This window comes from Mirounga leonina, unplaced genomic scaffold, assembly GCF_011800145.1.
Source record: "Mirounga leonina isolate KUSES-001 unplaced genomic scaffold, KU_Mleo_1.0 Mir_154, whole genome shotgun sequence".
NCBI classification, from domain to species: domain Eukaryota; kingdom Metazoa; phylum Chordata; class Mammalia; order Carnivora; family Phocidae; genus Mirounga; species Mirounga leonina.
Window position 1 is genome coordinate 4,607,511 of NW_023270389.1, and position 22,401 is coordinate 4,629,911.

Sequence of the window (22,401 nt, forward strand, 5' to 3'; positions counted from 1 at the left end):
GCTGACGTTCTCGCTGAGGCGGGTCCTGCTCCTGTCGCCCTCCAGCCCGGAGACGGGACTCCTGGACTCTGGGCCAGAACTGTCCTGAGGCCTTTGTGACCACAGACCTGGGGGTTGCCACGGCACCCACAGGGCCTGGGCCAGGGGCCACCTCCCCCTGACCCACCTGCTTGGCGCCCTCAGCATCTGCACCTCCTCGCCGAGGCTGCCCCCATAGTGTCCCCAGCCCTGGCCTGCCGCCTGCCGCCCGCCTCCTGCTTGGCCTCCCCTTCCCTGGAGCCCACCTCCGGCCTCTGCTCTCCCCGGGCGGTGTTCCCCCTGCCCTCTCCTCCTCACTCCCTGGCCCTCCCCGTCCTCTGTCCCCCCCACCCCGCCGCTTCTCCCTGTGCCTCCCCACTTCTTCACCTCGCCCTTGGCTTCCTCCCCACCAGCTGAGCTGGGTCAGCCATATCTAGGGAGGACAATGGGGCGCGGGGGGAAGAAGGGGACCGTGACCCCTCACGAGCAGAACCCAAGCCCAAGACCTAAAAGGGGGTCTAAAATGGGGAAGAGAAGAAAAATGAAGAGGAAAAAAAAGACTGCATTGGAGGAGCTGAAGAAGGAAGTGGTCCTGGTGAGAACCCCCCAGCTGCTCTCCTCAGCCCTGCAGCCCGGCCCCTCCCGCCCTGACGGCACCCCCCAGGCCGGGCCCTCCGCCCCAGGGGCTTCTCCCCCTCCCCTGGAAATGACCCGGGTCACCACCCATCCCCCAACGACTCCACTGTCCCCTCAGGAGGATCACAAATTAACCTTGGAAGAGCTGAGCTCCAAGTACTCCGTGGACCTAACGATGGTGAGCAAAGGAAGCCCCTGCTGGAGGCGGAGGGTCTCCTTCCGATGCGGAGCCCCCACCCCATCCCCGGGGGGGCAGCAGTGGAGCTGCAAGTCGGGGCCCTAACTTCCAGGTCAATGTTGTTACCCTTCCCTCCTCCCAGCCAAATTCCCCGGCACACACACTGAGGAAAGCCCAGCACGGTAATGCCCCAGAGTTCAGGGTCAGATGAGAGAAAGGAGAATACACTTCTCCAACCCTTGTCCCCGGGGCCCCCTCTCCGCTCTCATAAATTCTCAAGACCCTAAAGAGCTTTTGTTTCTGTGAGTTACATCTATCCATAGCTATCATCTTCAACATTAAAATTGAGAAAATTAAAAAATACTTCCTAATTCATTTAAAAACAAGAGTAAATCCATTATATATTAGTATAAATAATATTTGTATGACAACTATTTTCCCAAACAAAAACTTAGTGGCGTTTGACATTTCTGCAAACCTCTTTAATGTCTAGGTTTTTTTTTAAATGTCTAGTTTTTTAAGAAAAGGCAGCTGGATTCCCATATATTTTCAGTATTAAGTCTGTTGTGATATGTGACCATACGCTCAAGAGCAAGAATGGAAAAAGGCGAACCATGATTTAGCACTATTGTGAAAATCATCTGATCGCGGGACCCCATGGGCCCCCCAGACCACACTTCAACATTAAAACCACATATTCTATTACCCTTAGTATTGCTACCACTAATACGAGGACCACAAATAAAAACTTAAAGGCCCGCAAAACGTAAGTTTTTAGTTCTAGAATTGCTTCACCGAAGGGACTTTGTCTGGTAACCAGGGAGGCACGAATGAGGCTTGTCCTGCTTTCATTCAAGTCGTACGTTTTTCAGGGGAAGCTGGGGTGTCCAGTGGGGATGAAGGAGAGCTTGTTTCCTAATCCTCTGGTGGGTTCTGCTATTACTCTCAGAAGGAAAAGCACACAAGGCTCCAGTGGGAATCTGTACCTGCGTGTGTTTGGTTGGCGTTTTTTCCCCCATGTCTAAGAGTCAAAGTGTAAATGTCCTTATGTTATTGACATAAGGTATTGTACCCCATCATTGCATTAGCCTCGCTCATTATACCGTGAACTGTTGACCGTTACCTCCCACTAGGGTGGCGCTCCGTAAGGGGGGGACCGTTCCCACTCATTCTGCTGTCCTACCACAGTACCCGCCCAAGATAGGAGTTCAAAAGGTTTGTGAATCAGTCCACCAACTACAAATCCTTCCTATGTAACCGTGCTAAACAAGGGAGATCTCTTCTGTACTGCAAACTCTAGGAAGAGCTTCCAGGGTGACCTTCAGAGAGCTCCATTGGTCTGTAGACACACCTGGGGTTATAAATGGCACCTCTGAGCTTCCCTGTAGCTGCTTCTCTGCTCATGGCTCTCTGTCCTTTCCTATTTCCTCTCCACACAGGGCCTGAGCCCCAGAAGGGCACAGGAAATCTTAAGACAAGATGGACCCAATACACTTACCGCGCCCCCCACCACTTCAAAATGGGTCAAGTTCTGTAAACAGCTGTTCGGTGGCTTCTCGATCCCACTCTGGATTGGTGCCATTCTCTGCTTCGTGGCCTATGGCATCCAGTTACACTACAAGGAGGAGCTTACCAAAGATAACGTGAGTCTGTTCAGCTGCTCGTGCCCAGCCCATTCTCTGCTTAGCCCTGACACTCTTCTGCTCAGCAGCCTTGCACTCCCGAAGGCCTCTGGCCCAGATCCCTAGTACTCCCAGGATTTGCCAAGGGAGGCCTTGGTCCCTCCTGGTTTCCCTAGCCTTTTACCTAGCAAGCTACTGATTCAGCTCCCTGAGAGCCATGGTTTCGCCCAGAAACTTGCTCTCCTTTGATTATCTTCCTGACTGGTCATCAAAGTGCTCTGCAGCCCCTTTCTCTTTGCCAGAATTTTCATTTCTTTGAGCTCCCACCCTGGCTCTCCCCCCCCTCCCCCAAGCCCATGAACAGCCTTCCTGGGTGTTTGCTGCATCCTGCTGGCCCTCACCCAAACTCAGGGCTCTGAGTGAGGCACCCTGCCTCGGACTCTTCCTTAGCTGTTACCCTTGCAAGCTGATTTTCTGAGGGTGAAGAGGAAGGAAAAGACCTCCTGATGAACCCTTTGTTTCCCCGCCCACAGCTGTACCTGGGCATCATGCTGGTTGTCGTGGTCATCATCACTGGCTGCTTCTCCTACTACCAGGAGGCCAAGAGCTCCAAGATCATGGAGTCTTTCAGAAACATGGTGCCTCAGGTAGGATTGGTGTGGAGGATCTAGTGAGAGAGGTGCAGAATGTGGCCAAACACACAGTTTTTGAGTCCCCAGAAAATTATACCCTACACTGTGTGAACTGAGTGAGGGTGGTGATGAGGATGAGGGTCCTTCAGATTTACTCTATCATGCCTAGAAGTACCCTGAGAAAGACACAGGAACACCTATGAAGTAGTCTGGCCTGGAATGCATAATCTGAATGTGACGAGCATAATCTGAAGCCCCAAATGAGAACATTCTAGTAAAAGTGGGGGAGGTACAAAGGAGGTTGGAGAGGCTGGATTCTCCAAATGTCAGTGGCTTTGAAGACAAAGAACAGGGGCGGCTCAGTCAGTTAAGCATCCGACTCCTGATTTCGGCTCAGGTCGTGATCTCAGGATCATGAGATCGAGCCCTGCCTTGGGCTCCGCACTGGGAGTGGAGTCTGCTTGGGATTCTCTTTCTCCCTCTCCCTCTGCAACCCCCCGCCCCACCTCATGCAAGCTCTCTCTCTCTCTCTCTCAAAAAAAAAAAAAAAAAAAAAGACAAACAACAGCTGTGAGAATGTTCCAGATTACAGGGGGCTAAAGGGGCATGACAACTAAATGCAATACCTGACTGAGACTGAATCCTATGCCTAAGGAGGAAGTAATGTGGCAAAGGACATATGGGGTCCTGACAAAGCTGGAATGCAAACAGTACGGTGTCAAAGTGAAATCTAGTGAAATCGACAACCACGTTGTGGGTATTAACACACTAGTTCTTGGGACGCGTGCACTGAAGTACGCAGGATAGAAGATCGTCATGTATGTGACTTACCTCAGAGGGTGCAGGCAAAGAAGTGTTCACATACATACATGTGTGCAGACAGTGACCAAAGGACAAAGCAAATGGGGTACAATGTCAACAGGTGAATCTGGGTAAAGGTCATTACAAGTATTCTTGGTACAATTTTTATGCTTGCCACTTTTCTGAAAGTTTAGATTATTTTCTAATATGTTTAAGCATCTGGAAATAATATGATAGCAAAAAGAGGTTTCTAGGCACAGAGCTGGAAACTTGGAAAGAAAAGGCTCCAGAATTTCCCGACAGCACAGTCATGTTCTAGTGTTATAGCCCAGAATCTCTTCCCTTTGGTGTCAACATAAATTAATTCCTCCCTTGGGTGAGAGTTCAGGCAGGGGATGATGCTTTGGTAAAATGAAGTAGGAGTTGGGGGACCATTCATTAGCTTTTGCTGCCTAACAAGCCATCCCAAACTTAGTGGCTCAGAACAACAAAAATAGCCGTTCCCACACTTCTGTGGCAGGGCTATTCTGATCTGGGCTGGGCTGAGGGGTGCTGGACGGTCGCAGGTGACCTCATCCCCATGTCCGGGGATGGCTGAGATGGCTGTGACCGCTGGAGCCTTTCTCCTTATGACCTCTCTTCCTCCAGGAGGCCAGCACAGGCTTGCTCGATACGGTGGAAGAGGGGTTCCCAGGGACGACAGGGCAAGCCCCCACTTTTTAAGCCCCTGCTTGCATTATGCTTGTAACGTCTTATGAGCCGAAGCAAGCCGTGTAGCCAAGCCTAAGTGTAAGGACGGAGAGACAGACACCCCCATCTCTTAGAGAGAGGGTCACCAGAGTCATGCTGCGAAGGACAGGGATGGTAAGAATTTGCAATCTGCCAAAGAGACCTTCAAGGGTGGTGTAGTGAGAGACAGCGTAAGGAAGGGAGTCACAAGGAAGAAGACCAGGAACAGGAGCTTATAGGCCAGGAGCGGGTATGGGGGAAGCAGAAAGCTTTGGAAATAACCCTGCACTCTCTTCTCACAGCAAGCTCTGGTGATTCGAGGCGGAGAGAAGATTCAGATCAACGTGGAGGATGTGGTGGTAGGAGATCTGGTAGAAGTGAAGGGCGGAGACCGAATCCCAGCTGACCTCCGGCTCATCTCCTCACAAGGATGTAAGGTGAGAGGATGCGGGAAGCTACGGGAGGGGGCCAAGCACTGTAGTGATCTGGACTCAGTGAAAGAAAGCATGATCTTATTATTCAGAACCTCAAGAAGTTACAGGTGCAAATTTGAGGTCGGAGCCAACAGGGGCTGGTGTCTGCACACCGTGTTGGTGGAAGATAAAGATGTGTTATCTTTACAAAGGAACTTTTCTTCCCATGTTCACTTTACGTCCCATCCTCCTGCCCATCCCAGGTGGACAACTCATCCTTGACGGGAGAGTCAGAGCCCCAGACCCGCTCCCCCGAGTTCACCCATGAGAACCCTCTGGAGACCCACAACATCTGCTTCTTCTCCACCAACTGTGTGGAAGGTGAGCATCACATCATAAATAGCCTAGTTTCAAAAGCAGAGATTCAAATAAAGATTTTAGGAACGCTCTATCTTCGAAAGGTCATTGGGTAGGCAAGAGCTGGTGAACAGTCTAGGTCTTCCATCACTCAGGAGCTGTATGACCTTTGGTGAAAGTTCAAAGCCACCATTTCCACATTTGCACCCTGATGATACTAAGAGTCGCTATCCTGTAGATTTTCATGTGGACCCAAGGAGATCATGCATATACAATGCTTAGCACAAAACCTACCATGTGGGAAGTGCCCTGCAATCGTCAGCTCCGTATTATTCTGGCTGGTGAATGGACTATGCTCTAGAAGTTGAAAATAGCACATGAGAGCAGAAAGTTACTCAGCCCTGCTAGGTCAGTCTTCTTCTGAGAGGAGCCGCAACTTCTCACTATTCCAGGGAGGCACTGGCATTGGAAACTGGAGTTACCAGAGATGCCACTCACACTTTGGCTTTGCTCCTAGAACGTAAGACACCCTTGAACTGGGAGGCAGTTCTGGCCAAGGTGGTAACAACGGACTCAGTCTCATGTCAACCTTCCCCCTTAAGGAGGCCTGCAAGACTCTCTGGAACACACGTGAAAGCCATTACTCGTGCTTAAGAATAAATGTTTGGGTAACTAAGAAACAGCTATTTTTTTTAATTGAACGCCTGGCATGTGCCAAGTGTTACAGATGGATCTGACTCTCAGGACACTACACAACAAACCTGCACTCTATTTGCATATGAAGAGCTCAAAGAAATGAAATGCGGTGTCCAAGAGCACAAGCCCGTAGGAAAGCGGAGACTCGAGGATCTAGTGCGAGTCCGTCTCCCAAAGCCTGTGCTCCTTCCACAGACCCTTATCTGGGATAAAGCTTGCCAATGACCTCTCTCTCTGGTCATGAAGCTATTCACTTGAAAAATATTTTTAAAAATGAGAGTAACAATAAAGCTGAAGAAGAATCCAACCAGAAAATAAAATATATATTGAAACATTTTTTTTAATTTTTAAAATTTTTTAATGTTAATTTTTTTAATTTTTAATTTAACATTTTTTTAATCTGAATCTTCTCTCCGCCTCGAATCACCATTTAATTTTTTTAATTAATTAATTTTTTAATCTTTTGATTTTTTAATTTTGGGCAGAAAGATGCAGGTCAGCAAGCTTCCTTCAAAAACACTGGATTTATATTATTACATTTTAGGAAAAAGTTTTGCTTACATTTGTCCTCCCCAAGTAGGTTTTTGGTCAGCAAAGTATATGCTTCAGATAAGGGGAGGAACGTGGGTGGTGGCACCCCCTCCGAGAAACAAGGTCCTGGCCCAGATGGAGGAGGCTTTAGTCGGAGACCAGAGGGATGCGAGACGGGGCCAAGGGGGTGGAGCTAGTTTGAAGGAGCTCTTGACTCTTGAACTGAGGAATATCTGTGCACTTTGCAAACGAGGAGCACGCCTTTAACCTTTATCCCAGGCCCTCACCTCCCTAATTTCATGGCCGTGGTCCCGACGGGGCTGCAGGTCTCTGTCTTTGGGCTCTCATGCATCCCCATGGGGCCTGAGCTGTCTCCCTGGCGATGTGCGGAGTACGGGGCGTCCGTCTGGCCTTGGGTACGGGAGGCTTGCCCATGGGCTTGACCTTCCCCAGGCTGACATCAACCCATCCTGTCTCCAGACACAGGGGATTCATTACTAGATCCTGCCTCTCTGTGCATGGGGAAACCCATGAAGGAGTAAAAAGGAAGAACTAGACCAAACCCTGGCACAAAATAGATATACATGTAGTGCCATACTCCACCCCCGCCCCCAACCCCAAACCCTCTCAGCACCTCTCAGTTCCTGTAGTGTCTTCGACAAGGCTCTGTGAACACGTCCAGCAGGCAGCCCTCCGGCGGGCGGCCGCTGTGGAGCCCATCTGCAGAGGCCTCGTACCGGAGCCCCTCTTCCCCCGAACACCACGACCACCCCGCTTGTGGCCATCTGGGCGGGACCCCACTCTCAGGCTCCCTCAGCGGAGGCCACCCCGGACATGCAGCGGCCGCTCTGTGCAGGGTGTTTGTGGGAGTTGCTGGAGTAGAATCACCCCTACTCAGTCCCACGCATCATTCTGTATCAGTCCTTCTCAAGACCTCAAATCCATCTAGACGAAGAAAGAAACCAACATTTGCGTGCCTCCACTGCGCCCAGTCCTGTCCTAGGCTCCTGGAATAACCTTTACTCCTCACAGCTTCGTGGACGCTTCCATCCCCTCTTAGAGCTGAGGCAGCCCGAGGGCCAGCGGGTACGGAGCTGGCCCCGGGCCAACAGCTGCCCCGCTGGAAAGCTGAACTCCCAGCCGGAGTCCTTCTGATCCTAAAACAAGTGATATTTCTAGAGTACGTGGCTTTTCTGGGTGATTCTGACCGTGACTTGGAAGGGAAGGAATTTCAGCCACTGTGTGTATAAAGCCGGAAAATTGTTCTGAGCCAAGAACCTTGTCAGGCCCCTCATTTCAAGCCACGTAGGTGAGTGGCCGGCATCCCACGCGTGTAAAGCCCAACAGGACGTCCAAGTCCCCCTTCTGACTCCGGGGGCGGCGCCTGGAGCGAGAGGCCTAGAGCTGCTACGGCTTTGCTCCCCGGCAGGGGTCAGGCTGGCTCCAGCAGGCGGAACAGGGAGGGGCTCGGTTCCCAGCCTCCATACTATCACCATTAGGGCAGCATAATTCTTCCTTTGGGGGGGTGGCGGCACTCCGGTCATTTGCAGGATGTGTAGCTGCACCCCTGCCCTCTACCCGCCAGATGCCAGGAGCAGCCCCTCCCACCCCAGCTGGGACAACCAAGATGCCTCCAGCCACTGCCCAATGTCTCCTGGGTGGGCAAACGGCCACCCACGGAGAACCACTGGGGTAGTGAATAACCAGATGTTGGGAGGGAGGACTCTAGCAGAAGGGCGACCCCGACTCCTGGGGGTCTAGAAACTATTCAGCCGCTGAGGGCAAAATAAGAAACATACAGGCAATAGAAGACATTCAGATTAAGTGTAATGAAGACCTTCTTGACGGGGAAGGCAATGAGTCCATGAAAGTGGAGAACTGTGAAATCTCAGAGATTTTTTGGGCGAGGAGAACCTTACTTGTATAAACTAAATATGAGGAGCATAGACTACAAGAGCCTCTCGGACGGTGTTGAGTGTCCACCTTGCTTTTGACCACTGACAGCATTCTCCTTGTAGGAACGAAAGCCAGCAGCGCCCCCACCTCAGACCTCCCCATTGCTCCGCAGGAACAGCTCGGGGCATTGTGATCGCTACGGGAGACTCCACAGTGATGGGCCGCATCGCCTCTCTGACATCAGGCCTGGGGGTCAGCAAGACCCCCATTGCTGCAGAGATCGAGCACTTCATCCACCTGATCACAGCGGTGGCCATCTTCCTTGGTGTCTCTTTCTTCGGATTCTCGCTGATCTTGGGCTATGGCTGGCTGGAGGCTGTCATTTTTCTCATCGGCATCATCGTGGCCAATGTGCCCGAGGGGCTGCTGGCCACTGTCACCGTGAGTAGCCAAGGTGGAGGGTGGCCTCTGGGCAGACACACCGCCCCAGGGGGTGAAATCGTTTGTATCTCTTTTGCTAGTGAATCTCTCAAGTGTCAACCACTTAGCTCCCACAGGACCTTGACTTCCTCCATCCACATTTTCTGGTGCCTTCTCTTTCTTCTCCATGAGTTGCAGTGCAGGAAGCACTTAGATTCTGTCACCAGCAGTGAGTTAGTCTAGCCTGTACCGGCCAGTGAACTTGGCCAAATCACGGAACATCTCCAGGCGTCAATTTAATTAATCATCGGTTTCTAGAGGAAGATGAATTCAGAACTACAGAATCTTATTGGAAAGGACTTCAAAGCCCAGAGAAATCCAACCTTTCCACCAATGCTGAATATCTTGTGCACAATCCATGGGAGATGACGATTATTTCTAGTCCTGGGAAGCCCGCCCCTTTCGGTCTCCGCTCATTTCACCGCTGGGTTGCTCTAGCTGGATTTCATTGTGTTGAGCAGAAATACGACTTCCTGTTTGGTCCCAGTTTTCCCACCTGAAGAAACACAAAACAAGTCATTTCTCTCTCTTTTACAAACTACGCTTTTGATTGACGGGAGCCATCCTGCCTCCTCAAACTCCCTGGTGGGAGGTGAAATTGTCCCCTTTCCTCTAGTTGTTCTTCACAGGACACAGTCTTCTGACCCCTTGGCTTACTGATCACCTGTTGGAGCTATGCTCTAGATTATCAATATCCTTCTTAAAATAGAAATGAGAATAATACTCAGGGTGTGGTTGGTTAGCACAAAAACCTCAGGACTAGTGATAATATGTAAATAAATCATAACCCCACGATTAGAATTCTGTATTAATATAACCATAGCCTAAGAACTGATTAGTTTTTATTTTTTTTATTTTTATTTTATTTTATTTATTTATTTATTTTTAAAGATTTTATTTATTTATTTGAGAGAGAGAAAGAGCACAAGAGGGGGGAGGGCCAGAGGGAGCAGCAGACTCCCTGCCGAGCAGGGAGCCCGATGCGGGACTCGATCCCGGGACTCCAGGATCATGACCTGAGCCAAAGGCAGTCGCTTAACCAACTGAGCCACCCAGGCGCCCCAGAACTGATTAGTTTTTAAAACAACCCTGCCACACACCTGACGTTCACTGAACGTATGGTCCGCATAATTAATGTCAACAAAAATGTCCCAGTTTAAATAATTTCTCAAGTCCTTTCCAGTGGTGCAATATTCCTTCTCGACTTCATGATTCTCCCCTGTTTTCTTCTTTTTTTCTAACTATTGGTACCAGCCCCCTTACCCCACAATGAAAGGTTAGCTATCGACATGGTCCCTGAACTTGACCGGAAAGGGGCTGCTGAACAGAAAAGACGAAAGGATCCTGGGGGAGCAGAGTATTCCAGGGACAAGGTCACACGCTATGTTCCCCTGGTGAAGGAAGATGCGCTTTTTTCCGAGCTATGCTGTGAAGCACGAACACCATCACTTTCCTGATCTCCTTCCTGTGGCCGGACGTGGAATCGCTAAAGACTAGGTGGACACAAAAGGGAAAGAAGTTCCAAAATTACAATAGCAATACGAACAATCCGATTTCCCAAACACAAAGTGGTGCGAGCAGCCGAGCACTTCGTCGCCATTAATTCTCAGCCCTCTTCATGGCCTTAGGTGTCTCTGACCCTGACCGCCAAGCGCATGGCGCAGAAGAACTGCCTGGTGAAGAATCTGGAGGCAGTGGAGACGCTGGGCTCCACCTCTACCATCTGCTCCGACAAGACGGGCACCCTCACCCAGAACCGCATGACCGTCGCCCACATGTGGTTCGACAAGACCATATACAAGGCTGACACCAGCGAAGAGCAGACTGGTGATTCGAGTGGTGTGGGTGAGCCACGCGTGGAGGGGCCGGGGGCGGGTGTGCGGACACGGGAGACGGCTGGGCCCTGAGTGCAGACGAGGGTTTTCTCTGTCAAGTGCTGGGGGACAGAGCAGGATGCGAGTAAGTCCCTGCTTTAAACTCCCCACCCCCATCCTGCTCACAGCCTCTCCTTCTCCCTAGGGAAAACGTTTGCCAAGGGCTCTGCGACCTGGTTCATCCTGGCCCGAATCGCCGGCCTCTGCAACCGAGCTGACTTTAAGGCTCACCAGGAGACCCTTCCCATTGCTAAGGTATCAGGCCTGGCGGGGGAGACGATGCCTCGGTCAAGGGCATGCCCCGCCCTCTCCCTGGAAATCTCTATCCTGGCGCTTAGGGTCCTCCCCATTGCACCCCTCGCCCTGTGCCGTATCCCTCGGGCTCACCCTACAAATCCCGTCCCGGCAGCGGGCAACAGCAGGGGATGCTTCCGAGTCAGCCCTCCTCAAGTTCATCGAGCAGTCATACAGCTCTGTGAAGGAAATGAGAGAGAAAAACCCCAAGGTGGCAGAGATCCCCTTTAATTCCACCAACAAGTACCAGGTACAGAACCCACAAGGGTAGAATGGTGGTCGGGGGTGGGCTCGTCGTTTGGGGAAATGGGAGCTTTGCCTTCGCCTTCAGCCTCCCCTCTGAACAACAGAATGGAGACGGTGGATACCCAGCATCCCCATTAAGAGGAAGGCTCACCTCAAGGGAAAGTGACCAGCAGGGAAAGGGAGGAGCAGGTGGTAAAGGAAGAGGCATTCGGCCCCAAGCAGAGAGCGAGGCTCCGTCTCTTGTGGAGAGAGCACGTGGGAAGTGTCCTGTGGGTAGGACAGGCTGGTTGGTGACACTCACGGTAGAGCCTGGGGCAGCCCTCGGAGGCATCTCTGTGGCTCCTGCAAGGTTTGCCCCTGCAGGATAAGGCTGGGTTTGCAAGGTTACCCTCTGGGCAGTGTGGAATGATTGCATTCCGCGCCTGGATTCTAGCACCTGCCATCAGGTAGGCGGCGGCGGGGCGAGCGCTCCAGCACGTTTGCGAAGGTTTTCGTCTCTCAGGGGCATTTTACCCGCTACCCAGAGAGACGTGACAAGGGATGGAGATACGCGGGCTGAGGGGCAGTGGTGGGCACTAACCCCGAGTGCAGGGGACAGCCAGCAAAGCCAGTGGGACTCTCCCACGGGAGGTCCTGCACACCTTGAAGAGGGGGCTGTGGGGGGTGGCACCCCCACGACTGGAGCGCCACCAGTCAGGTTTGGGCCCCGCAGGACAGTCACGGTTTGCTCAGGGGAGGGGAATCCTCCAAGTTCATGCGCTACCATGAAGGTCAGAGGTTCAGGTGTGGGTAACAGAGAAGAAACGAGACTCCCCAAAAGTCAGTTTTGTTTTCCTGTCTTAGAAACCGCAGAAGAGTGCTCGCTTTAGCAGCACGGTACTAACATCAGAACAAGACACAGGAGGTTAGCAAGGCCTGTGCGCAGGCGAACTCATCAAGTGTTGTATTTGGAAGTTGCTAAGAGAGGAGTAGATCCCCCAAATTTTCCTCACAAGGGAAAAAAATCATAACTAAAAAAACAATAATAAAATGACAAAAGCTATATAGAGTTTTGAGTTTTTAAAACCCAATTGCCTTTTCATATTGAACACTGAACAAGTAAGAGTTAAAGAAATAGATCCCGAGTTTTTTTGTCTCAGCTGACTTCCAGTCCGTGTAATAAGATAGGTCTCCTAAGCCCACACTGCAAACTTATTTCTACTTTTTTTTCTGGCGTTCAGTGGCCTCACAACCCAGACAAGAATTCTGTGCTTGGCAGGACCGGATTAAAGCCTGTGCCTGCAAAGAAGTAGATACTTCTTCCTTCATGTGATTTAAAATAAAAGCAAAACATATCCATGACATTTGTTGGGATGGCCAACAAAAGAGCGACTTTCCCCAAAACGACTAGATTAGTGTGCTTTCTGAGTGTCACGTGCAAAGGGCACGATCCTCCTCTGTGATGCCCCCACCAGGTGAGCTCGGCCAGCCGGGCGTTGCCCTCAGGGGTGGGCTCTGGGTGCGGCTGGAGCCCCCGGCTCTGCGAGGCTGTCCCAGCCCTCGGTCACCTGCAGCCTTCATCTCTTCCTTGCTCTCAGACTGAAATGAAAGGAAGGGTCTCTGTCCTGATAGTCCCAGATTTCTCCACTTTTTTTTTTTAAGATTTTATTTATTCATTTGACAAGGAGAGGGAGAAAGCACAAGCAGGGGGAGCGGCAGGGAGAGGGAGAGGGAGAGGGAGAAGCAGGCTCCCCGCTGAGCAGGGAGCCCGATGCGGGGCTCGATCCCAGGACCCTGGGACCAAGACCTGAGCCGAAGGCAGTCGCTTAATGACTGAGCCATGCAGGCGCCCCCTCCCACCTTTTTATCTGTAATTTTCTATCAAGATGTGATTTTTTCGCGACCAAGTTACTGACTTATAAGTAGATCTTGCTGCCACCTCCGATAATCTCAGTAAATAGGGAACAAATACATATTAAGCACGCAGGAAATCAAGCTTTTTAAACCTCTTACAGCTTTCTGCTTCAACAAGTTAAGATTCTTCCTCTTAGCTGCTTAGGCGTATTTGGAATATAACTGAGAGCTATAGGACATATTTGAAGGTTTCTCATGGGACGGTTTTAACAGCACTTTGCACACAGGCTTCCCACCTTGGTTACCCTCTGGGCAGTGTGGTCCAGCCCCCTCTGCACCTGCTCCTTTCGAGGTGCTGGTTTGGTGACCAAACAGGCTTCGTAACGGGAAGTTCCTGGCTCGAAGAGGAACCCTATCACAGTTCCTGCTCACAGATCAAGGATCCAGGGAAAACGCAAAACCGAAATGCATCTCATTCCTCTCTCCTCCTGGCCTCTGGTCTCCTGAGATTCACTGTGAATCTGGCCTTCCCTGCCCCCAGCCCACCAGGCCGGCCCTGACCCCGACCGCAACCCCAACCCCACCACTAGCCCCTGGCACTTCTCAGACTGTCGGGAGAGTGGCAAAGGGATTACGATGACGTAATCTGGACTGTGCTTCATAGTTTTCAAAGTACTTTTTAACAACTAATCTGACCCTCAAACAGCACGGTGTGAACCGCGTAGGCCCAGTTAAACACCGATGTTTTTAGATAAACACAGTACAGTCAGTGGATTTTCTCTTTCTTGTGATTTTTCTTAACATTTTCTTTTCTTGACCTCACTTTACTATAAGAACACAGCCTATAATACACAGAACATACAGAATATGTGTTAATTGACTGTTGATGTCATTGGTAAGGTTTTGGGTCACCAGCAAACTGTATTAGTAGTTAGGTTTTGGGGGAGTCAAAAGATATATGTGGATTTTTGACTGTATTGTGTCCCATAAAAACCCAATGAAGTCGGAAACACAGGATCTTTTGCATCGTATCAAAGGAACTAAGGTTTTGAGAGGTTCAGTGGATTGACCTGAGGTCACAAAGCCTTCCTGCTGGGGGGACACAGGACCGTGGCCCCTACCTTCTCTTCCCGTCTACCCAGCTGCCTCTGCCTGGCCCACACTTCTGCTTTCCAGGCAGAGAGGAAGCAGAGAAAGTGAGAGTCCTGCTTGTGCTCTCAGCTCCTGCAGAGATAGTAGGGACTCCTGTGCAAATAACACAGGGCTGGGATCCCGGGACAGGAGGACAGGTGGGCTTGACCCTGAGTCAGATTTGCCTGGAGGGAGGGGGCTGCACTGGGGTTAGGGGACAAAGGAAATGGGGAGGGGGATATGAAACGGGTTACCTGTTGTTTTACCCTCAAAAACCTTTCCCCTGCTTTTCTGCCCCAACCCTTGCTCCCTCCTCCTGCCACAAGGATTCTTCCTCTCTCCTCCCTAGATGTCCATCCACCTGCAGGACGACAGCTCCCAGACCCACGTACTGATGATGAAGGGGGCTCCGGAGAGGATCTTAGAGTTTTGCTCTTCTTACCTTCTGAAGGGGGTGGAGTACCCCATGGACGATGAGATGAGGAAAGACTTCCAGAAAGCCTACATGGAACTGGGAGGCCTGGGGGAACGCGTGCTAGGTGAGAGGCTTCGGAAGAAACCCAGAAAGAATGACACCCAAATGGTTATTTGTGGGGTGAAATTTCGAAGATGTTGGGGTGAGCGAGACAGGGACGTAGGCCGCTGAATGACTACTGGTCCCTCTGTCTCTCCCCAGGGTTCTGCTTCTTGAATCTGCCTAGCACTTTCTCCAAAGGATTCAAGTTTAATACAGATGAAATCAATTTTCCCATGGATAACCTTTGTTTTGTGGGACTCATATCCATGATTGACCCTCCCCGAGCTGCAGTGCCTGATGCTGTGGGCAAGTGTCGTAGTGCAGGGATTAAGGTAAACTCCTGACCATATCCCGGAAGCCCCCCGACCTGTCACAACTTGGAACAACAGTAGAAAGCCTTGCCTAGAGTAGGTTCTTCATAATCTTGGTTTAATGGATGTCTGTTTCCTTGAGCTTACGATTTTTAGTCTTAAGAGACTACCTAATAGGAAATAGTAAGTTTCTTCTGTAGTTAGAATCCTGTCTTGCGTTGAACATTACAATCACCAGGGGACCTTTAAAAGTCTGATGCCTAGGGCCCCCCCAGGCACCCCCCAGCAGGCTCAGTCGGTAAAGCATGCGACTCTTGATCTTGGGGTTGTGAGTTCAAGCCCACATTGGGTATAAAGATTACTTAAATAAATAAATAAACTTAAAACAAAATCTGACGCTTAGGCCACACCCCAGACCCATTAAATTGGAAACTCTCAGGGCAGGATGCAGACATTTGTACTCTTCAAACTTTCTTTTTTTAAGATTTTTATTTATTGATTATTCATTTGAGAGAGAGAGAGAGCACACAAGCAGGGGGGAGGGGCAGTGGGAGAGGGAGAAGCAGACTCCCCGCTGAGCAGGGAGCCGGATGCGGGGCTCGATCCCAGGAGCCGGATGCGGGGCTCGATCCCAGGACCCGGAGATCATTACCTGAGCCGAAGGCAGACGCTTAACCGACTGAGCCACCAGGCGCCCCCTTTCTTAAAACTTTTTTAGAGGGGCGCCTGGGTGGCTCAGTCGTTAAGCGTCTGCCTTCAGCTCAGGTCATGATCCCAAGGTCCTGGGATCGAGCCCCACATCGGGCTCCCCGCTCTGTGGGAAGCCTGCCTCTCTCTCTCCCACTCCCCCTGCTTCTGTTCCCTCTCTCGCTGTGTCTCTCTCTGTCAAATAAATAAAATCTTTAAAAAAAATTAAAAAAAATAAAATAAAATAAAAAAACTTTTTTAGAGATTTCACTAGGCAGGTAAGTTTGAGAACCAGTGTCCTAGGGTTGTGCATGTGACTCCTCTAGGGGTTTTGTCGGAATGCAAAATCTTGATTCTTCAGGTCTAAGACCCTGAGATTCTGCGTTTGTAACAAGCTCCCAGGCGATGCCCTTGCCGCCGGTCTGCAGACCACAGCAGGAGTAGCAAAGGGCTAGACGATGTCAGGGAAAGGTGCTCCTGGGAAGGGGCTGGGGGCTGGAGTGGATGACAGAGAGGCTGAGCCATGGAGAGCTGAACCCTGGTTGCACCTGACTCGGGGCGAACAGCTACACCAACAGGCGCTCGTCCAGGCGTCAAAGCTAGAAACCAAAAAGAGTGAAACACAGTTGCAGAGCACAGTCCCAGAGGTGGGAACTCCTCCTCGGCCGGGGGGCTCAGACTGCATGGGATTCTTCTAGTTCTGAGACGTTCTGTACCCCGCTTCCAGGTCAGATTCTGAGACTCACTCATCCTTACAGGTCAGAGACTGACACCTTTCCGGCTCATGACTGATATTCTGGATCCCAGGCCTGGGGGACAGCAGGTTGGAGGGTGGGGGGCGCTGGAGGTAGCTAAGGAGAACGAGATGCTATCTGTTGGAGCTGGCTTTATCTTAGAACTTTGACTGTCGGCAGTTTGTCTGGGAGCAGCTGGGCCATGCCAAGTTCAATGATTGTGGCTGGAGTGAGAACCGAGGGACGGATGGAGGAACTATTCAGAGTGAGTTCCTTAATCACCACACGCTGTTTGGGCGGTTGGTTCTCTGCAGAAGCAGCACGTGTGCATCTGCATAGGATGGCCAACGTCTCGACCTCCCCCGGCTCTCGAAGCCCCCACACCACATCATGGGAGCTAGCTGGAGAAGGGCCCATTTGAGTTTCCTGAGCATTGAGGTGGCTGTTGGAATGGGGAATTATACGGGGGATGTGAAATGCATCTCATCTGGGGATTTGTGGGTCCCTTACAGCAAGAAGAAGAGACTTACAATTGCCCCCAAGGTGGGGAGGCCCAAACGGGGCCAAAGGGCTAAGTTAGCCTGCGTGTCGTGACCGCCCGAGGCAGGCGAGTCCGAGGCTGGCTGCTGAAGCAGGAGGCCCGGGGGCTTTCTGGGCCAGTCCGTGTTCTGGGCATAGGCTTACAGTTCGCATTATCATTTCTCACTTCTTCTGGACCCGAAGCTGGCAGAAGTTTGGCAGACTCGGTGAGAAATTCTGAATCAGCCCCCTTTCCCTATAGGGGAGTGTAAAACACACACACGATGTCATCCTTCGAGGAAGACAAATGTGATAGACATAGGCGGGTTGTCGCGTAGGGTAGACCCTTCCAGGGCCAACACCAAAGTGGCCTTGATGCAGAGCTGATCGGAGAGCCCTGGGGTCACAGGGCAGCAAAGTTCTTACAAGGAGGTGATCGCAGGGCTGGTACTTCCCAGGTAGAACCACGTGCTCGGGCCTTTGGAATAAATGTAATTAAAAAAATGAATACAAGTATCCGTTATATTTGCCACTCACTGAGGCTGTGGGGGCCGTGAAGGTGTTTGGGCCTCGCCCGGAACCCGGCTCCTCCAAGAACCGCAGTCTGGCCGTGAGACCTACGGCCGTGTCACCAACACCGGACTCCGTCGCTCCGATGGGCCCCACACGGGAAGAGAAGGGACGAGGGAACAAGAGGGCAGCTCGCGAGACTACGTGGGAACAGCGGAGGTACGGCCAGCACCCACAAGTTGGAAATGAGAGTCCTTCAGTCCCTGACGAATCCCAGAAACCAGGAGACGTCCTTTACCTCAGAGGGAGCCACTCTGCAGGACCGCACGTCTGTTGTGCGCTGCGAAATCGCGTCCTGGGGACTCAGTAGGGGCGGGGGTGGGGGTGGGGAAGGGGGTACTTTGTGTTTTTCTTTCTCCAGCCTGGCCTGGAGGTGGGACTGCCGGAAACTACTACGGAACGGCCCCTTTGAGCCAGGGTGCTCGGGGTGGGCGGGGGGGGGGCATCAGGATGACGGCGCACCTGCCCTCTGGGCCCCCCGGTCACCACGGATGAGCCGCTGCGGGGCTGTCCGGGCGCAGGGAGCCTGAAGGGCAGCACGGAGGGCTCGGCCTGCGTCACATCGGGAACATTGTAAGCTCGCATGCAGCCCCCTCCCAGACCCTCCCCGGGTACCCCGTGGGGCCGCGTTGGTGAGATGGGGACACTCGCCGTCCGTGCTGTGGGTACAGTGGCCGTGCTGGTCTCTGGTGGCCACACGGACTTCTGCGTCACCACCTCCCTCCAGGAAGCCGGGCTTGGACTCACGCTGCTCTCAGGCCAGCGCACAACGAGGCGGGCTCTGGGAAAGACTCCCTACAGCCTTGTTTCCATGCTCTGAAAGCAAATAGATGGACCTTTCCAGGACCTTCCCAGGACAGTTCAGTCACAGCCTCGCAGCTGCCTTTCCCTCCATCGGAGCCAGGGAAAGCCGTGCGCCCGGAGGGCACTCGGGAGCCTGGGGCCGTGACTCTCAAGAAGCCGTCATTCTTTCATTCCTGCATCTGATGGCTGTTTGTGGAACGGCGGCTATGGGCTAGGCTTTGCGCAAGAGCAGAGCTTCACGAGGAGCCTGGACTCGGCCCATTCTTGCAGAGCGCTCGGGCCAGCAGACAGAGACAAGCCCTCCCCATCTGGAGCAGGACGAGTGCTGACACACAGAAGGAACAGAATGCTAGGACAGCCCGGAGCCAGGACCTGACCTTTGGGGAGCCAGGGGACAGGGCATCAGCAAAAGGGCTGGAACCCAGGGGAGGCCACGGGGGGAAGGAGAGGAAGAGTGAGGGTCAGAACGCACCCGGGCCTAGAAGATATTTTGCTAGGCAGATGGATTATTCCAGATGTCCCTTTATTACCATTTGGTCTATGTGTAGGTGTTTGTCTTTTGAGCTTACAGAAACAGAACAGCTTCTGGAACAATTCGGTGAAAATCGGAATATAGCAATACACCCAAATCCCCAATTTATGCCCGGGAAATCTAGAACCCAAACTGTTCTATGTGTTATGGTCTGGTGGTCCTGACCCAGTCCCGGGGGATGAAGCCACCATAGCGGAAGTCCTTGGGGACTACTACGAATAGCCCTCTGAATGAAGGTAGTGATCCGTTAGGTCCTGGAGAGAAAGACAAAGCGTCCAGGACCCCCTGAAGATGATTCTGCTCCCCTTCCTTCCCTTCCCAACCCAGGTTATCATGGTGACCGGGGACCACCCCATCACAGCCAAGGCCATCGCCAAAGGTGTGGGCATTATATCAGAAGGCAACGAGACAGCAGAGGACATGGCTGCGCAGCTCCAGGTCCCTATCAGCCAGATCAACACCAGGTGGGGCCCCTAAAGAACTCAGATCTGCAGTGCTTCCCCTCCATCCTCAACCACCCCACCCCGACCCCCCTCGCTACAGTTCCTGGAGGCTCCTGTAGTAGGTAGGATGTGTAGGGTTTACTTATTGCAAAGTAAAATGTATTAGGAAAATGACCCAGTGACTATGTCAGTGGGTTTTCAGAGGAAGTGGGTGGAAGGACGCAGAGCAAAAGGAGGAGAGGGTTGGAGGCAGGGAGGGGTGCAGCGTGTCCATCTGGGGAAAGTGGGTGGCCGGGGACAAACGAGGAGCCGGGCTGAAGGCAGAAACAGGAGGGTATGGCGGAGGCTGGACAGAGGCACCAGGACCTCTGGGGAACTCTGAGCGCTCTGCAGTGGCTTGACCTCCTTCCCTCAGGGAAGCCAAGGCGTGCGTGGTGCACGGCTCCGACCTGAAGGACATGACGGCGGAGCAGCTGGACGAGATCCTCAAGAACCACACGGAGATCGTGTTCGCGCGGACGTCCCCGCAGCAGAAGCTCATCATCGTGGAGGGCTGTCAGAGGCAGGTGAGCGAAGCAGGGCCGGCCGGCGGGGTGGGCCGGGCGGGGCCTCGACGGGCTTCCTCCCCTGCTCTGGCTGTGCTTCGTCCAGGGGGCCATTGTGGCGGTGACCGGGGACGGCGTGAACGACTCCCCCGCGCTGAAGAAGGCTGACATTGGCATCGCCATGGGCATCTCGGGCTCCGACGTGTCGAAGCAGGCCGCCGACATGATCCTGCTGGATGACAACTTCGCCTCCATCGTCACGGGCGTGGAGGAGGGTGAGGGGGCAGGGTGCCCGTCAACTCAGGTGACAGGCGGGAGCTGGTGTGCGTTCTGTCATTCCCTTTGCCCATCATTCCACGTCCGTGACCCTGTACAGACTGGGAATAATCAGTGTAAGACGAAATTCTGTAAATTAGACTTGGCCGTAGTTGGAACATCACTGCCAGGAGCCCTTTTGTATGAGGTGGAGGCAAGTGCAGATTTGTGAAGGAGACGGGGACTCTGGTCCCTCACACACATTCCAGTGGGTCTGCAGCAGGTTCTAGGATGTAGCCCTTCCCTGGGACGACTCCATCCGCCACAATCTCCGGGGTCCCCAGGAACCTGTTGCCTGAATGATGTTGATACAATGAGATCAGCTGGAGGCTGATCTAGGAACTGACTGCATGAGCCGAATCAAGCACCCACTCTCCCAGAGAGTTCTGAAGACCACACCCACTGGTGAGCAGGAGAGCCCCAGATTCCTGCTTCCTGGGCTCCCTGCTTTCTGCCTGCAGTCATCTTGCTGAACCCTATGACAAGCCACATAAGAATAATAGTTATACCGTTTTACTGAAACCTAGTATGATCCCGACACTTTGCTCAGTATTTGGTATCCATTCAATTCAATTCATTTTTTGAGCACCAACCATGTACCAGGTTCTATTCTAGATCCTGGGATGTAACAATGGGAAATAAAAAGACACAAATCCCTGCCCTCATGCTCCTTAATTTCTAGTGGAGCAAGACAGACAGTAAAATAAATTGCATAGTATATTACGAGATCAGTGCAATGGGGCTGGGGTTACAGTTTTTGAAAGGGTCATCAGGGAAGGACTCAAGCCATCTTGCAAGGCAGGAGGAATGAGGCTTGGGGAGGTGCCCAACGTTACCAGCTCTTGCGGCAGAGAATGGGATTGGAACCCAAGTCCGGACTCTCTCCACTTCAGCCTTCAACCTCTAATGGCTTTTATGTTGGCGTTCTCAGACATCTCTAAGTAGCAGCCCGGCCCAGCCCTGTTTCATTCTCAGGGATCAGGTGCTATTAGCCCCACGGAATCCAAGAACAAGGAGCACTCAGACATGGCGTGCTCATAGAGCACGGCGCTAATGAAGAGTCATGCGATTCGGGACAAAGCTGGGAGCGAGGACTGGGTCGAGGTCTCGGACCTCCAGACCTTTCCATGGGCTGTGACTCTGCTTTGTAGCATTCTCTGTCCAGGAGCCGGTGTGTGGGTGGTGTGCTCTCTGCACTTGTCACAGAAGAGTGGCCTTCCTCCCCCAGGCCGCCTCATCTTCGACAACCTTAAGAAATCCATCGCGTACACCCTGACCAGCAACATCCCCGAGATCACCCCCTTCCTGCTCTTCATCATCCTCAGTATCCCCCTGCCTCTGGGCACCATAACCATCCTCTGCATCGACCTGGGCACTGACATGGTGAGCCCCAAACTGGGACCCTGCTCTCAGAGCTGCCACAAGAGGACTGGGGAGCAGGAAAAGTCTGTGTCCAGGGGGAGGGACAGAGCTCAACCGAGTTACTTCTGTGTTTCCTTCTGAACTTTGTGTCCCTTGTCACCCCCACCCTCCATCCTCCAGGTCCCGGCCATCTCCTTGGCTTATGAGTCAGCTGAAAGTGACATCATGAAGAGGGCCCCACGGAATCCAAAGAGCGATAATCTGGTGAACCACCGCCTCATCAGCATGGCCTATGGACAGACTGGTGCGGCCAGAGATATGGGGGGCTGGGGTGTGGGGAGAGGCTGCACCTGCCAGGCCATTGGAGTCAGGGAGATATTTTCATCACGACAAACTCTGTGCTGGGCGCCCAGAACACAAACAGCCACTGATGTGTGATCTGCCCTTGACTTAAGAGTCCAGCCGAGAAGGAACAGACATACATAAAATGATAGCATCTTTCCCAGTGCCAAGAAATGAGTGTGTACAGGATGTGCGAGAGGAGAACAGAGCAGGGGGCTCAGGAGCCAGGAGGACAGTCAGGGAGGCCGTGTGGAGGGAACAGGACTTGCGCCTGGTACTGGAAGATCGCAGATGTACGGTCAGCCAGAGGAGGGGAACTCACGTGCCTGCTTGCAGAAGAGCCAATAACCAGT

The 22,401-nt window shown here is 52.4% G+C and overlaps 1 protein-coding gene across 1 annotated transcript in view; it reads left to right on the forward strand.

Annotated features, from left to right (window-relative positions):
• Positions 1–463: 463 nt before the first annotated feature.
• LOC118013977 (sodium/potassium-transporting ATPase subunit alpha-4) overlaps positions 464–22,401 on the forward strand; it is a 30,763-nt gene continuing 8,825 nt past the window's right edge. Inside the window, exons 1-17 of the mRNA XM_035009924.1 lie at positions 464–613; positions 773–832; positions 2,272–2,475; positions 2,988–3,101; positions 4,919–5,053; positions 5,293–5,410; positions 8,682–8,950; positions 10,618–10,816; positions 11,009–11,118; positions 11,273–11,407; positions 14,717–14,906; positions 15,044–15,216; positions 19,369–19,505; positions 19,900–20,050; positions 20,136–20,304; positions 21,573–21,727; positions 21,887–22,010. Coding sequence (XP_034865815.1) covers positions 464–613; positions 773–832; positions 2,272–2,475; positions 2,988–3,101; positions 4,919–5,053; positions 5,293–5,410; positions 8,682–8,950; positions 10,618–10,816; positions 11,009–11,118; positions 11,273–11,407; positions 14,717–14,906; positions 15,044–15,216; positions 19,369–19,505; positions 19,900–20,050; positions 20,136–20,304; positions 21,573–21,727; positions 21,887–22,010 — 2,593 coding nt within the window. The remainder of the gene's footprint in view (positions 614–772; positions 833–2,271; positions 2,476–2,987; positions 3,102–4,918; positions 5,054–5,292; positions 5,411–8,681; positions 8,951–10,617; positions 10,817–11,008; positions 11,119–11,272; positions 11,408–14,716; positions 14,907–15,043; positions 15,217–19,368; positions 19,506–19,899; positions 20,051–20,135; positions 20,305–21,572; positions 21,728–21,886; positions 22,011–22,401) is intronic.